The 14,512-nt window shown below is 38.3% G+C and overlaps 1 protein-coding gene across 2 annotated transcripts in view; it reads left to right on the forward strand.

The window, feature by feature from the left end:
- CDK14 (cyclin dependent kinase 14) overlaps window positions 1-14,512 on the forward strand; it is a 316,491-nt gene that overhangs the window by 104,858 nt on the left and 197,121 nt on the right. For both annotated transcript variants that reach the window (XM_037386401.1, XM_037386402.1), the window contains one exon: window positions 2,146-2,225. In XM_037386401.1, coding sequence (XP_037242298.1) covers window positions 2,146-2,225 — 80 coding nt within the window. The remainder of the gene's footprint in view (window positions 1-2,145; window positions 2,226-14,512) is intronic.

Genomic DNA, 14,512 nt, shown 5'->3' on the forward strand with positions numbered 1-14,512 from the left:
ACTGGGTAGTAAGTGAGAATAAGGAGGCTGTTTTATTCTGGAAGTTATAGATTGATATATTGGAGATAAATGATACTAAAGGGGAGCATGAAATCACAGAGAAACACTGCTTGAGCTTAGTTCGATCATTTTGATAGTATTAGGAGTTGCTATGATGTCTGTCAAGATGATGACAGATATGAATGACGAAGTGACAGTGATAACTAAATAGCACAGCCCACTTACTGTGTTAAACTGTGAATTCTTTGGAATTCTCTACTATTGCTGTTTGTGTTATGTGTTAGTCTTAATGAATCAATGGAATGTAGAACTTCAGATTAAAAAGAACATGATCTACACAGTGCTGCATGCTGTTCTCCTGTTGCTCTGGCAAGAGACTCCACATCCTTGTTTCCTTAGTACCTCCTTGATCTGCTTTGTTCCATTGTATTCTGCATTGCCTTCTCTGAACACAGCATCTGTCCTGTTCTTGATCTGCAAAATGATCTTTCTTTTCTTATTTAAATTCCTATTGTACAGTTATTTAATCTGTTGTAAAGTAATTAAGTTATCCAGGTATCTAACTTATTTAGAGGTACATAACAGGTAGGGTGGTGTATTAATGGAGGAACTGGAATTGAAAACTACAGAAATATGAACCGTATGTCTGTCATCAGCCTTTTTACTTCTGCTTTTATTATGGTTTATTCTCCTGTCTGTGCATGACACATGAAGATAGTTGGGGGAAGGCTTATCCTTTTCTGATGCCAGAAGTCCTGTTTAAATCTAAACAAAAATATATGTAAGGCAATTATAAGGAGGAATCCAGATAATTCATTAGGGTTAAGCTGATAATTATCTTTCAGCAGTGACTAGCGGCCTGAGACTTGAACTGGTGCCATTCTAAAGTATTATGGATAGTTGGAAGATGATGAATAAACCACCTTTTGATAACCAGGGTTTCTGAAGTTGCTCAGAGTCATTATGCAGTGCTGTCTATAGGGCTAATGAGATTCTGGCAGTTGCGAAACAAAAATAAATAGAAGAAGCAAGATGGTAGCCATCCTGTCACTGAAGTCATCTAACTGCAAAAATCAAAAGTCTGAGGGAGAAGGTGAATTCAGATTTGGTAGGTGTCCCTATCATCTTGCTTTAAAAAATAAATAAATCTTCTAGGGCCCAGTACAGTGGGGAATTGCCTCTATGACTACAGGAGTGTGAAAGTTCCAGTGCTTCCTTGGGCTTTGTGGCTGTAAAGGCTAATTTTACTTTTATAGAAAGATTATTATTACAACTGTGTTATGTCTTTTTGGTATCTATCCTCACCATTGCTTTTCATACCTGGGGAGTAGGTTAAAGTTTCAGAGTACAAGTTTGTTCTTGAGGGTAATTAATACCAGCTTTTATCTTTCATTCAGTTTTTGTGAGGTTTAATTTGGCTAAACTGAACCAACTGGATTTTTTTGTAAGGCCTTGCATGTGATTCACGTGTGGTGAAATTTTGAATGCTAGAAGTAAAACCAGACAGTTAGATTTGAAACTAGTGACCTGTTGTAAAGTTTTGTCCCTTGGAGCAAAACCACTTTTAATCTTATAAATGAGAGCCATTATAATCTAGAACTAGCCTAGGTCGTGTAGTCAAGAATGTACTTCAGGGACTACTGCCCTAACAGGAAATGGCCAGAATGAGCTAAAAATACTTCTCATCTGAAACTTCTGTAGCTTTTTTTTTAGGGCAATATTTATGGGCGTGATGCAGTGGGAAGGTGGCAATCATTATACACTTGGATATAATGCAATGGGGCAATTGATGAAAATCATATGCCTTTTTCTTTGAACAATTTGATCAAAAAAAGGACCGATACTTTAAAACCGTATTTTATAATGTGATACTTCTTAACAAAGCTTCAGTTTAGTGCTGTAATAGAAAGGAAACAGGCTGACTCACAGAAAACAGATAATTTCTTGGATTGCATCCGAGTGTGAAAATATAAAGTTGACATTATGGAAGCTATGAAGTGTTTCTTACAGTGCTATAAATGAATCACTGGCATTGGCAGGAAGAAATTGAATGAGTACATGATGGGAAACAAGTTCTATTATGAGAAATACTGTTTCTGCTTTAACTTTTTTATTTCTCCTTCCTTTCCCCTCTTTCCCTTTCAGGGTAAATGGAAAACTGGTGGCATTGAAGGTGATTAGATTACAAGAAGAGGAAGGAACCCCATTTACCGCCATCAGGGAAGGTATGCACTCTCATTTAATGATATATGTGGACTCTTTTTGTAATTAGGTTATGCTTCTTGTTTCTGTGCCATGGTATAGTGAATAGCTTGAAAATTCAAATTATATGATTACGTTCTCAGTAGGAAGAAACTTTGGTGCTTCAAAAACAAAGCCTCTGGTGTGGGAGTTCTTGTTAAAGTATGCAACTCTGCATCTGCTTTGGCTGCTGTTGGATTTACTATACGGATGAGTACTTAAGACAATGTTTAAGGTAGGCGTGAGAAGTCACTGGAAGATGAGGGAACTGTGTAAGTCACACTTTTTGCCTGCAGGCAGCACCTAAGATGAAGGTAAATGTGATTTCTCATATAGCCACAGTATGAAGTGAAAAAAAATGTTTCTTTAGGAAGGCAATCAGAAGGTCAGGGAGGAAAAATATAAGCGTCTTAGAAGCTGTGTGTAGTTTGGGACAGCTTTTGTTTGTTTTTCCTTCCCCATGGACTCCCGACTTGCATGGCTTGGGAATGACTCTTATCTAGCCCACTTGGAGATGCCTGTTGTGCTTTCTGCTCTGCTCCTTTAGCCTTCCTTGTCAGCCTGCTGTGGTCCCTAGTGATGGTTGCTTTATCTGAGCCTGCCAGTGTCGAGCTCCTTTGCAGAAATTGCTGCATGTGCCTTCTCTGCACAGGCCTTCTCTGTTAGAAGGTACTAAAAATGAGCCTTGGTAGAGAAGTAATAAACAATTTGCCATCACACTAATTCAGACTCCTGCTGAAGTTGGTAGTGAACTAAAGAGGTGAGACTGTTGTGGCTTTTGAGGGGCCCTTTAGACCTGTGCTGACTCTCCTGGCCTATTTATGGAGGTGGGATGAGCCAGGGAGGTACCAGAACATCAGCCCTCACAGGGTCCAGAGTGTGGCCCTGTGTGGGAGGTATGCAGCTTCATGGCTGTCGCAGCCACAGTCCCAGCAGCTACAGCTCCCTTGTCCGTCGCTCCTGCCTATGTTCCCGTAGCCATCCATACGCCATATATCTGCCTGTACAATGAGCCTGTTTTAGGGTGGACTGGGCAAAAATAAATCCACTTTTCATGTGACTGACACCCTGAAGTTAGAAGCCTTTAAAGTACTGCAGATTTCCATCCCAAGGTTGTGTGCATTTTAAAAAGGGCTCTTTCACAAAGGGGAAAACTGTGGGTGGCTAATTTATGAAGGAGTTTCAGCAGTTCTTCTGTTTTGCTTTGTTTGAGTAATAATTATTGAATGATCTGACACATTTATTCATAATGATATTTATTTTATCTGTGAGCTGTCTGTCCCTGCAGCTGTGCCATTATAATGAGGTGTGCAGAGGGTTACAAGCACAGTTTTCAGTATCTGAAATGCTGCGTTCAAGGCATAACAGCCTGTGCTTCAAATGTGTTTATTGTTCTCCAGTTTTTTAGTTGGTATGGTACTGACTAAATAAGAAAATAGTAGATAGGGCTTTCTTGTGCCTTTTTAGTGATGCTTAAAAGGTTTTTTTAATGTGAGCTTGGTCTAGATGAAAGTTTATAGTGTTATAACTGTCAAATACAGTATAGTGTGTTTTCCTTCATAAATAGTTTGTTGTGTGAGCTCAGTATAAATAACTATTTGCTAGGAGCAAGAATAGAGATTTTTTACAGGTTGTTTTTTTTTTAATTATAAAGGCACACTTGCATGAAAGTACTTTTCACATTGTTACTGGAGAAGTTTTCCTTTCAGCTGTGGCTACAGCTCTGTGCTTGGAGCCAGTTAAAATTCCGGTACTTTAGTAGAACAAAGCTCTTGTCTAGAAAAGCTTTTGAAGTTACTAATTAATATGTATTTTCTTAAGTGTACAGTGTCTCACTGATTTTGATGGAACTATATGTATCTGTTGTATTTCTGAGTAGTCATCTAGGCTGGGACTAAATCCAAAGAATATTACGCTAATGAGAGGGTTTTTTCTCAACTTCTATAGACTCTTGGTTAGGGGTCAAACTCAGTTTATAGGTTGTTTGTGGGGTTTTTTTTGGTAAATGTAAACCTGTCTCCTGGGTAATGGAACTTCATTCAGATCTGTAGGAGCTATGAGTAGAAACGGAGCCTTGTATGTTTTATGTCATGTAGAAGTCAGACATACATGATGTGTAAGATGGAGAGGGGAGAAATCTTTATCTAGTTGGGCTTTGTCTTTTCTGTTGTTTGTTTTGATTTTGTCAGAAACAAATATTAGGGCTAGAAAAGTAAGGAAGGCAGTATTACAAATGTAACTTACAGAGGGGATCTCAGTGATGCTGTGCCAGACCTACTGTATTATTTGATGGTAATGCTATGCATGGACTTCACTAGCAGGACCTGAGGAAGCTGTTGCTTTCCTATTAGCAGCTTCTACTCCATCTTGGAGATGCTGGGTTTTGTAATGCAGCCATGGTTGATCTCAGCTACATGGTGGGGGCAAGGAAAAAGAAATGCTTGTATAAGCTCAAGTTATCTGATAAGTTTAATATGGAAAAACAGTAAGAATGAGACACTGTGGTAAGCAGATTTTTTCTTGATGTCATTTGGCTGACTGAGGGCACCAGCCCTATAATTTAGACTGGGACAGTTAGAACATGAACAAATACCACTGAAGATAAGCTCAACTTCTAATTTCAGTTACCTGAGGAGTTCTGTTGCCCTAATAAAAAAAAATGCATGTATGGTATCATGAGCTGGAGGTCTGCTGGAGGGCATTTCTTTCCAAAGTCTTTCATTATGGAGAAACCGGGCAAGTTCTGACCTTGACTTACTCCTTGTTTTCTAGTTTTCCATCAATGCAAGGCAAATTCAGACAGAAGTCTAGTTAATTGTAAATTAAAACCACTGTAAGTAAATAGTTTAATATTTCTCATGGTTCCTTGGATAAAGCAGTGAGAGAAAATAGCATTCTTGCACTGTACTCATAATGGGGATGCTGTGTGGTGTTAATTAGGGGTAAGTTACAGGCTGAAATCTTGAGCAGTGGTCATGCTGAGGCAATTTTGTAGCTGTCTGTGTACAGGGAAGCATATTGTTACTGTTACGACAGCAGCAGAATGAAGCTAAAAGAAAAAACTACAAAGAAAAAAGACTTAAGAGAAGTAGGAAAATGCAGGTTATAAATATGGAATATGTGACTGGAAACAAGCATTAACTTGGTTGAAACAAAAAATGAAAGGAAAAGGGAAAAAAATAATACCCGTGTAAAGCTGCATCAGAAGAGTCATAGTGTTAATGACTGGAGGAGGTTTAGCTGAAACCAATTAAAGCTTATAAAGTAATTCTGCTTTTACAGCAGATGTGGGTTTATGTTTTCTACCATTTATCAAAGTGACACAGGTTTGAATGAAAGTAGGTAAATGTGGCTTATTTATCAGTGTTGCTCAGCTCTCTGTTGAATTTCTAGAACATTTAGAAGTAGCCTGTGCTAAATGTTCTTTCAACTTGGTCTGAGTCAGTTGCACCAACTTGCTGATGCTTTCATTTAGTGGCATGCAGTTTACAGGATGTTTCACTCTGAATTTAACTCTCTTGGTCTGGGATAATCTAATTTACCTTTGAAGACCCTGAGAAAAAGACTAAAAAAAAAAAGAGGGGGGGGGGGGGGGAGGGAAAAGTGCAACTGATTGGATGTATATACCTGAGTGGGTTAAACTTATGTGATTTTCTGATCACATATGTATGAGAGGTGCAGGCCACCATATTACTATTTTATTCTAAATGTGTCTGCAGCTGTGATATATGAGACAGTATGGAGTATGAAAGTCATTTATACACTGTTTTCTCACTTAAACTAAATCCAATAGAATATAACAAATTTTTTGTGTTCTGTGTTAGTTTGGTTGTGGTTTATTCTTTTACTGTAACTTTCATTATCAGCTGTTCAGAGATGTTTCAGCATCAGACTTGAAGTGTTACTGAATCTACTGCAGCCAGCAGAAAAGTTCGGTGACCTTAACTTAGCTCAGATACTTCATTCCCCTAATTTCCTGTAATAGCATACATTAATCTAGGCTAAACACTGAACTGTGTGATAGATTCTAATTCTGGAAACAGTTTGATTTACAATTTTGTAGTTACCTTGTTTGATTTCTGAATAATAATATTGCTTATATCTGCAGAACAAAGATTTTGCTGTTTGGGTATGTGTGTAGACAAGCATACCTTGGTTTTATTGCTACCTTGTTTGTGAGGCTAACTTGCTTACATTGTTCCTTTCTTGTGCAGTAAAGTTATTTCTTACCCATCCTTATAATGAAAACTGTTTTGTATTTGGTTTTAATTTTCCATCCTTGGAAATATCACTGTTCCTTTGCTCTGTTTAATTTGATTTACCATTAGTAATAAAGCTCTATTCTGGTGTTTAAGTATATGGTAGTGTTTTATTTCCCTTAGGCCTAGATGATGTTTCAAAGCATCATCCAAACCAGGCATGTTTTGTAGGTGTTTTTGTACTTTGCCATTTAAATGCCATGATTAGCCAACTTTTAGTTTATTTATCTTTTATTAATTTTTGTATTTACATCTTGTAATTAATATGTATTTGTACCTATTTGTGTTTCACATTTAAAAGTGTTCAGGTCACAGACTGTCTTTACATCTTTGGTTTGACAGTTACTCAGATAATAGTTTTCCACCTACTCAAATGTCAAAGGCTGTTACCTTAATGCTGCCAATGGATAGCAGTGTGCAAAACCAGCACATAAATGCTTTGCAGACAGTCAACTCTCTTGCATTATAAAATTACAAAGAATGCAGGATTTGCTTAATGAATTTCATTAACTTAAAATTTTAAAACTGCTGTTCAGCATGCATACTGAATAAATTTGTAATGTGACTTGTGGGAGAAAATTTAGTGCATTTGAATGCCAGTTTAGAGCAGGGAGGAGAGATGCTTGATTCTGGGCCACAAAACGTCTTCAAAGTTTCAGGTCTAGAAGAGAAACAACAAATGAAAACCCTAAAGGGTCTTTAAGAAAGAAATGCTAGTTCACCCTTATGCCTGAGACTGGACAGACTTTCTGAGGTTGGGAGGTTTTTTGAGGCTTCGCTTTCAGAAGTTGTTGGGCTGGAGGGGACAAATCCTCACAAAACTTTTATTTGTGGAAAATTGGAGTAACTGCTAAGAAAAACATACAGGGAAGATCAGTTTGCCAAGAGAGAGCCGTTACCTAAGTGAATGCGTAATTTATTGCATGGTGTTCCTAATGGGTGCACAATGGAAAATACCGCCTCATAGTAACAGTACTGCAAGTGATGTAAAGCAGCTGTGCTTCTGTATTATCCCAGAGAAATAGCAGTCTGTACTCACACCATCTAAGGGAGGACTATAGAAAGTTGCATTTTTACTCAGTAGATATAATTCTTGTGACCTCATATTGAATATTACCTGAGTTATTGCACATGCTTCCCGTCTCAGTGATTTCTGACTGATAAATAGCATAATGATCTTTACAACTTTCAAGTCAACAAATGACCTCATTGCACTAGTTCGATGACTCACGGTGATAAGCCTCCTATTCATTGTGTTAGAGTAGGTCTGGAAGGTTGTATGCTGTAGGTCAAGGGCACAGTGAAACAAGATATGCCTATTTTTTTAAGTTGTTGGTTTATCTACTGGTAGAAGATGAAAACTGCAATGGGAATCTGTCTGCCAGTAGAGAGTAAATTTTTCTTTTTTTGGAAGTTAAATCAAGCTCTTACAAAACTTAAACCTTTTCTTCCTTTTATGCAGGGTATTTTTGTTTATTTGGGGGTTTTTGATTATTTTTTTTGTTTGGTTTGTTTGGGGTTTTTTTTTGTAATTAAGGAAGCTTGACAGCTGCTTTCTTTTGAGTGATAGGAGTTTGGAGGACTTTCACATTTCCTTCACAAAGTCCAGTCAAGAAATTTAAATTTCTGTAACTGAAATGCCTAAAAGCTTCATATGTGTCTGACTCAACAAGCCCCAGGGAACTTCAAGAGATTTACGTTTAAGATTATGGAGATGTAGCTATTTTGAGCGTGCTTGTCACATGAGTTACTATAGGAGTTTTGTGTCTTTATGTTTTTTGAGTCTGAGGATAAGTTCATGCTCCCCAAAAGCCACGTTGCTTTGGAGCATTTAAAAATGCTCAAAAAAAAAATAATTGAAGAATTAAAAAAAGGATGGTAGCTTGGCTGTAGCTTGGGGAACTTTTTCATTGCCTACAGAGTTGGCAGAACTGGTGCCTCCTGCAGGCTAAATAGCTACAGCTCAATTAACTGTAAAGTCCCTGCAAACCCAATGCAGCTTACAGTCATAACAGCTTTGTTTTTCAGTGTTGTCAAAAATAAAACACAAAAGCCAAGAACCTCTGGGACACTTTGTTGCTGGATATTTAAGGTCAAGAAGTATTCAAAGAAGCTCCAGCAATTTTAATTTCTCTGTCTGGTGTTGTTCTGTTACAGTCATCCTGCAACCATTTCCACACCATATGCTTCCTCAATATAAAAGGGAAATACAAAATTTCCAAATTAGGATAGGTTGGGCTTCAAAAATTACAGTACATTTGGAAAAGGATGTTCCTGGGAACTTTCTTCTGAAATGAAGTGAGCTATTAACATTTCCAAGACTTTTGGATGTTTGTTATTACTAAACACACTGTTATGTTGTAGAGAATTGCATATTCATTCTTGCTGAACATTAATAATAGAAAAATTGCCTTTAATTTCTGGAGGTTTTATGACTGAGCATTTTTTTGTTAGCTCAAATTGTCAGCCATGTTTCCTTTGTACTTTCTCCTGCATGTGCATTTGCATATATCTAAGAGAAGCATGTTAGATCCTTGGCAATGTGGAGCTCGGAAGCAGCAGGAGCTTTCATATTTATTCTACTTTTACTCCTGCTATTCTCCCCAGCCCTGACTGGCTGCTATTTTTTTTTTTTTTTTTTACTGTCACTATTCATTTGTCTTTCTGTGAAAGCAGTTGGACTGACTGGCTGAAATGGGAACTGAATTTCTGGTCATCTCAGGTGAACACAGGAGAGCTGATAGTTGTCCAGTCTCAGATCCAGTGCAAATGGTTACTGTGATAACTGTATCCTGCTTTTCGGTGTGTCCAAATTGTGCTGTGCTCCTTCCTCACTTTTTGGTGGACCAAATGAAGGCTTCTGTTCATGTAGGGTGCTCAGAAATGGTAGAGACTGGTAAAGCCTGTCCTGCTTGTTTCTTTGTTCCTTGCTATTCATAGGCATATGCATAGCCTTTTCATATCTGCTCCCCTCCACTGCCTTCTTGTTTTTTCTTTTTGCCCCCTAACACATTACTGGTTCTCACAATTATAAAACCTTCAGGAGAGCCGGGATTACATAAATGCAACATAAATGATGGTGTTTCCCTTTGAGAATCATGATATAAATTTTAAATTCTATAATGAACTCCCATCATGTGGGAAAAGTGTCATGCTTTTCTGAGAAGTGCAAATGAAAGTTCCAAATTATCCAGCTTCACAGAGTTACACCTCTTCCACAGAATATTCCATCCCCTCTGTCCTCCTAACCCCCCTTCAAAATTTTATCTGTAGCCTGCTGAGATGGAACACAGCTGTATCAATTGAATCTTCATTCAGTACTTCTGATGTGCAAGCTGTGACCTTCTTCTGGCTTTTTTTGGGCACGGTTCCAGCAAGAAAAGAATGGGGTGACAGTTTGAGGATTTTTAAATTTATTATTTTTTTAAATATCATCATTTTGCCGTCAGGAAACCTTTCCGCATCCTTGTTACCCATTAGCTTAACGGTAGACCTTTCAGACTCTGCCCTACTTCCACTGAAGTTGTCTGTGCATCTTCAGTATTTGCATTGAAGGTGTTCGATAAAAGATCTTGTGCTAGTTCCAGTGCTAGAAGGTTACAAAATCTGTTCGTTCAGGGGCACTATTGAACCCTTTTCAATAAGGCATTTGCCTACAGTTTCCTCTGACCTGAATTTCAGGGTGCTCTGACTTGGCTTTTGGCGCTGCTGGGGGTCTTTTGCTCTGAGCAGGTTTTTTCTGCTCAAAAAAATTTTTTTTCTCTTCCTGTTGAATGCAGGAGTCAGAACTGTTGCCTTACAGATTTGTCTGGTCTGCTGCTCTCGCTGTCCCTCATAGTATGATGGGAAGGGTAGAAAAAAGATGGCAATTACAGGATATGGAGGATAAAAGGAGGATGGCAATCCTTTCTTCATAAGTCAACTATAAGTCATGCAGAACCCTTTTGCAGTCCTTGTGGGTTTTTTTGTTTGACTTGAGGTTGGTGAGGATCAGCCTTTTTATGCTGTATGCAAATTTTACCTCCTTGTATAGCACATGCTACCACCATAATTGTAGGACTAAGCTGCTCCTGCTCCAAATAGCACTAGTTTTTACCATTACCATATCCCAGCTGGAGTGGATTGAATTGGTGATACTAGCTGGTTGTCAATTTGAATGGGGATGCGAAGTGATGGCATCTCAGCTTGAACTGCTTGGGAGATCCTAAGGCACCCATCCAAGTGCCAATACCTTCCATGGCCACCTGGAGAAGTAAAACTTTGGTTATCATCTGGTGTTGAGGCAAAGAAATGTACCCTGAACCTACCCAATTGTTCAACTTGTTTTTTGTTATATCTCCTGTTTGTGAAAGGAATAATCTAAGCAACAGTACCATTTAGCCTTGTGACTAAAGCGGAAACTTCAAATCTGCACAGACACTTGCCTTTGTCAAGACCTCAGAGTACTTTGTATGTGTTTTCCCACTGCTGTGTCCTGGTTTTTGAAAGTACTAGAGACAGGTGGCAACTCAGTGTTTGAACCACTTCAGTCAGCTTGGGTTTTCTCCATAGCCTTTGCACATGTTAAACTAGTAGGTGACTGTTCTGTCTCAGCAGAACTGGTTTCAACTTTGGGTAAATGCAAAATAAGGACATGAGAAGGTTGTCTGGTTTCCTGATATTAAATCTCGCCCCCTGGAAAGAGATGCATTGCTCCATGTATGGGAAGGAGTGTGTGGGTGTGTATATATATTGTGTGTGCATGTCTCCTGTATGTCTTTATGAGTAGATGTAGACAGCCGATTTAACACTGTTCCCCGAACAACCAAGTCCTTTGTGAAGAGTGACACAGTGGCTTTGGTCAACCCAGAGAGCATCTAATGTGAGCTGGATGTGTACCCACATCTGGATAAAGATAAAATGCTTCCCATGAAAGATGGCCGTTTTCATCAGAAGCTGTGTCTGAGACACATGATCATCTTGTTGTTGACTTTAGTCATCATGCATAAACATAACATCAGAACAGCTTTGTGTGTTTTCAACACAGAAAGTTCATGAATGATATATCCTAATTCTCCTGATGTGTGTAATTTATTTAGAAATACAGTATCAAATAGTTCTGGCTCTTCAGGCATGAGTGTAACAATGAAGATGTGCATGTGCTACTGCTGGATCTGCGACAGTGCCTTTGTTTTCAATGCTTTTGTCCACAGCACAATAACTACTTTTTTTTTTTTCCTTTGGAAAAAACCCACAACTGGTTAATTGGACACTTCCAACTTCTTTATAAACATATCCTGAAATTTAAGCACCACCGGTATCTTTCCAGGTACAAGTTACTATTCTGATTTAATATCTATATGCATCACTCCTGTATCAAAAAGAGAATGATCCTTATTTGCAAAAGATGGGGCCATGCCTTCAGAATAGGCTTGCTATTTGGGAAGACAGGCAGCCTGAAAGGACAAGACTACAGCAATATTTTGCTTTCCTGCCTTTCATTCCCATCTTTTGTGGTAATGATTCAATTCTTCCCTAAATATGTCATGTATTCACAGAAGTGAAAAATCCCACAACAGTAAAATGCTATGTCTAGATCACCCTACTTTGCTGAAGATTTTAAGCATGAATTGTTTCTAAACTTTGAAATACTTGGGAAATATTTTCAGTAGCCTGCATCTTTGTACTGGCATAAAATATGGCATTCTAGTCAGTAAGAGGCATTCACTAACACCTTTCTTATAGGAAGAAAAACATCAGTTATAATCAGAACAGTGGAAAAACTGTTAGCAAATACATCTTATATTGAAGTTATATATGTGAGGGAAAAAATACATTCTTTTTTTTCCTCCCTTGTTCTTATTACCTGTTTCTTCATAGCTTGCTTTTTCCTTTGGTCTACCTGCTGCTGGATGCTGTAGGCACAGTTGCCTGGGTCAGGCCATTCCTTCAGGAGACAGCACTGCTCCTTTTCCTCTCTTGTATTTTTCCATAGGCTGAAGATTGTGTTGCAAATATTTTAGTGCAATTTTTCAGTTTTAGTGGGGAGAGGTGGGAGATTTATCATTCGGGAATTATGTGGAACTGAAATACATGCCTCATAATGGGATCTCTTCTTGCAGCATGGGTGGAGTTACTGCTTTCAGGTTTTATAATCAGTATGAAGAGAGCAGCATTTCAGAATTAGAAACTGACCTTTACTGTCTTCTTGAAAGCAATGAAAATGAATATCCACATTATTTTACTTTGGAATGTTCTTCCCGAATAAGTAATAACCAAAAAAAAAAAAAAAAAAAAGCTGATAATGCATCCCCTTTTTCTGCTGTGATGAAGGGGAACTGGATGGTTCATGGATGGTTCAGAAACTGGTAATAGGATATCATGACCTTCCACCTCTGACCCATTTATTAAAATACAAGCCATGACACTGGAGTCTAAAAGCCATCACTATGGGCTATACAGCTGTAGAATCTGGAACCGTGTATTTCTGAATGTTTAAGTTCTGGGCCACTTGTCACAAGCTTCCACAGCTTCTCAGCTGGCAGCAGATTTAGCTGGAGCTAATTGAAAAGGGAGGTAAGAACAAAATGAATAGAGTAAGCCATGTAAATAGGGCTGTATTAGCTGTGCTAAACTGGTGATTTGTATCTGTTCTGATCTGATAAAGCTTGTTTGTCATCCTTGTTTTGTGAAGCTAGATTCAGAGTTTCCTTAATCCGTGCAGAAGTGGTACCGACCAGTTTTCTTTGAATGTTACTTTGGGATGTTAGGAAGGAGTTAATGCAGATAAGGATGTTGTGGATCTTTATGCTTTGAGAAGATGTACAAAACTTGCGCTGTCAATGATAGTTAATTTTAAGCATTTTACTTTTTGCTCTGGATCTGCTTTGGAAACTTCCTAAGGCCTTTTATTTTGTCTATAGGTAGCTTTTAAGCTGAGAGTTGGAATTATATAACGAATATACTCCGGGGGGTGGGGTGTGTTAGGCTTAATTATCCCCTGGTCTTCCCTAAGCAGAAGCAACCAAGAAAGTCAAGAGAGTGGTAGGAATCTTGGTGTACCACCATGCTAGCTTCACAGACAGGGTCATAGCAGTGCCAGTGTGGCTGGCTTCCATCTGCAAACATCCTCCCTTCCTTCATAACTCCTAAAACTTGAGAGGACACAGTAACCCAAGTTACTGTGGTACTGACTGAACAAACAACAAACACCACAACTGACTGAACAAATAATCAAAACTGTACTTGCGACGTAAAAAGAAAAGCTGTTAAGTCAGTATATTTTGAAGTTCTAGTTTGGAAGCGGTCAAAATTGACCTACTTTTATGTGGTCCAAATTTGTGTAACTGGAAAAAAATATAATCTGCTTTACTTTTTACACATTTCACCCTCAAATAGTAGGATAACACACACACACACACACTCTCACTCACTCACTTCCCTTTTACCCTATTTCTTTGAAATCCAGTGCACATGTTTGCTCTTTTGTGTGCTGTGAGGGCTCAAAATACGTGTTTAATACTTGGGAGAACATTTTCATACAGATATTCATTGGATTGTGTGAGGGTTTTATTAAGAAAATGAGAAGACACAAACCCTGACATTTAGCACATTAAACTCTGGAGAAGATAAAAATTTGCTTTTGCTTCATTTTTGGTTTTCTCAGTATAGCAGTGCCTACATTGCTGCCAGTGTGAAACTGCCAGTTCCTGAAGGGGCATCCATCTCAAAGTGAAGCCCAGCAGGTCCTAGGCCCATTGACAAAAAGCTATAAAGAACTTTCACACTTTTCCAGGTTACTTTATCTCAATGTATTTGTGGTCCTAAGAAGTATTTTTCAATTTCCAATTATGTGTTTGTCAGGAAGTCTTGGTTATAAGACTGACATGGTTGAAATACTGGCTTTGCATCAAGATTTCTAACAGAATTAACATTTGAATCACTTGAGGCACTATTCACAAAGCAGAGGACTATTTGCATAATCAAAAATACTTTATTTTGCATGCCAGTGGAGAAGCTAAGGATTGTAGCTG

Source organism: Falco rusticolus, chromosome 4 (assembly GCF_015220075.1).
Source record: "Falco rusticolus isolate bFalRus1 chromosome 4, bFalRus1.pri, whole genome shotgun sequence".
Taxonomy (NCBI): domain Eukaryota; kingdom Metazoa; phylum Chordata; class Aves; order Falconiformes; family Falconidae; genus Falco; species Falco rusticolus.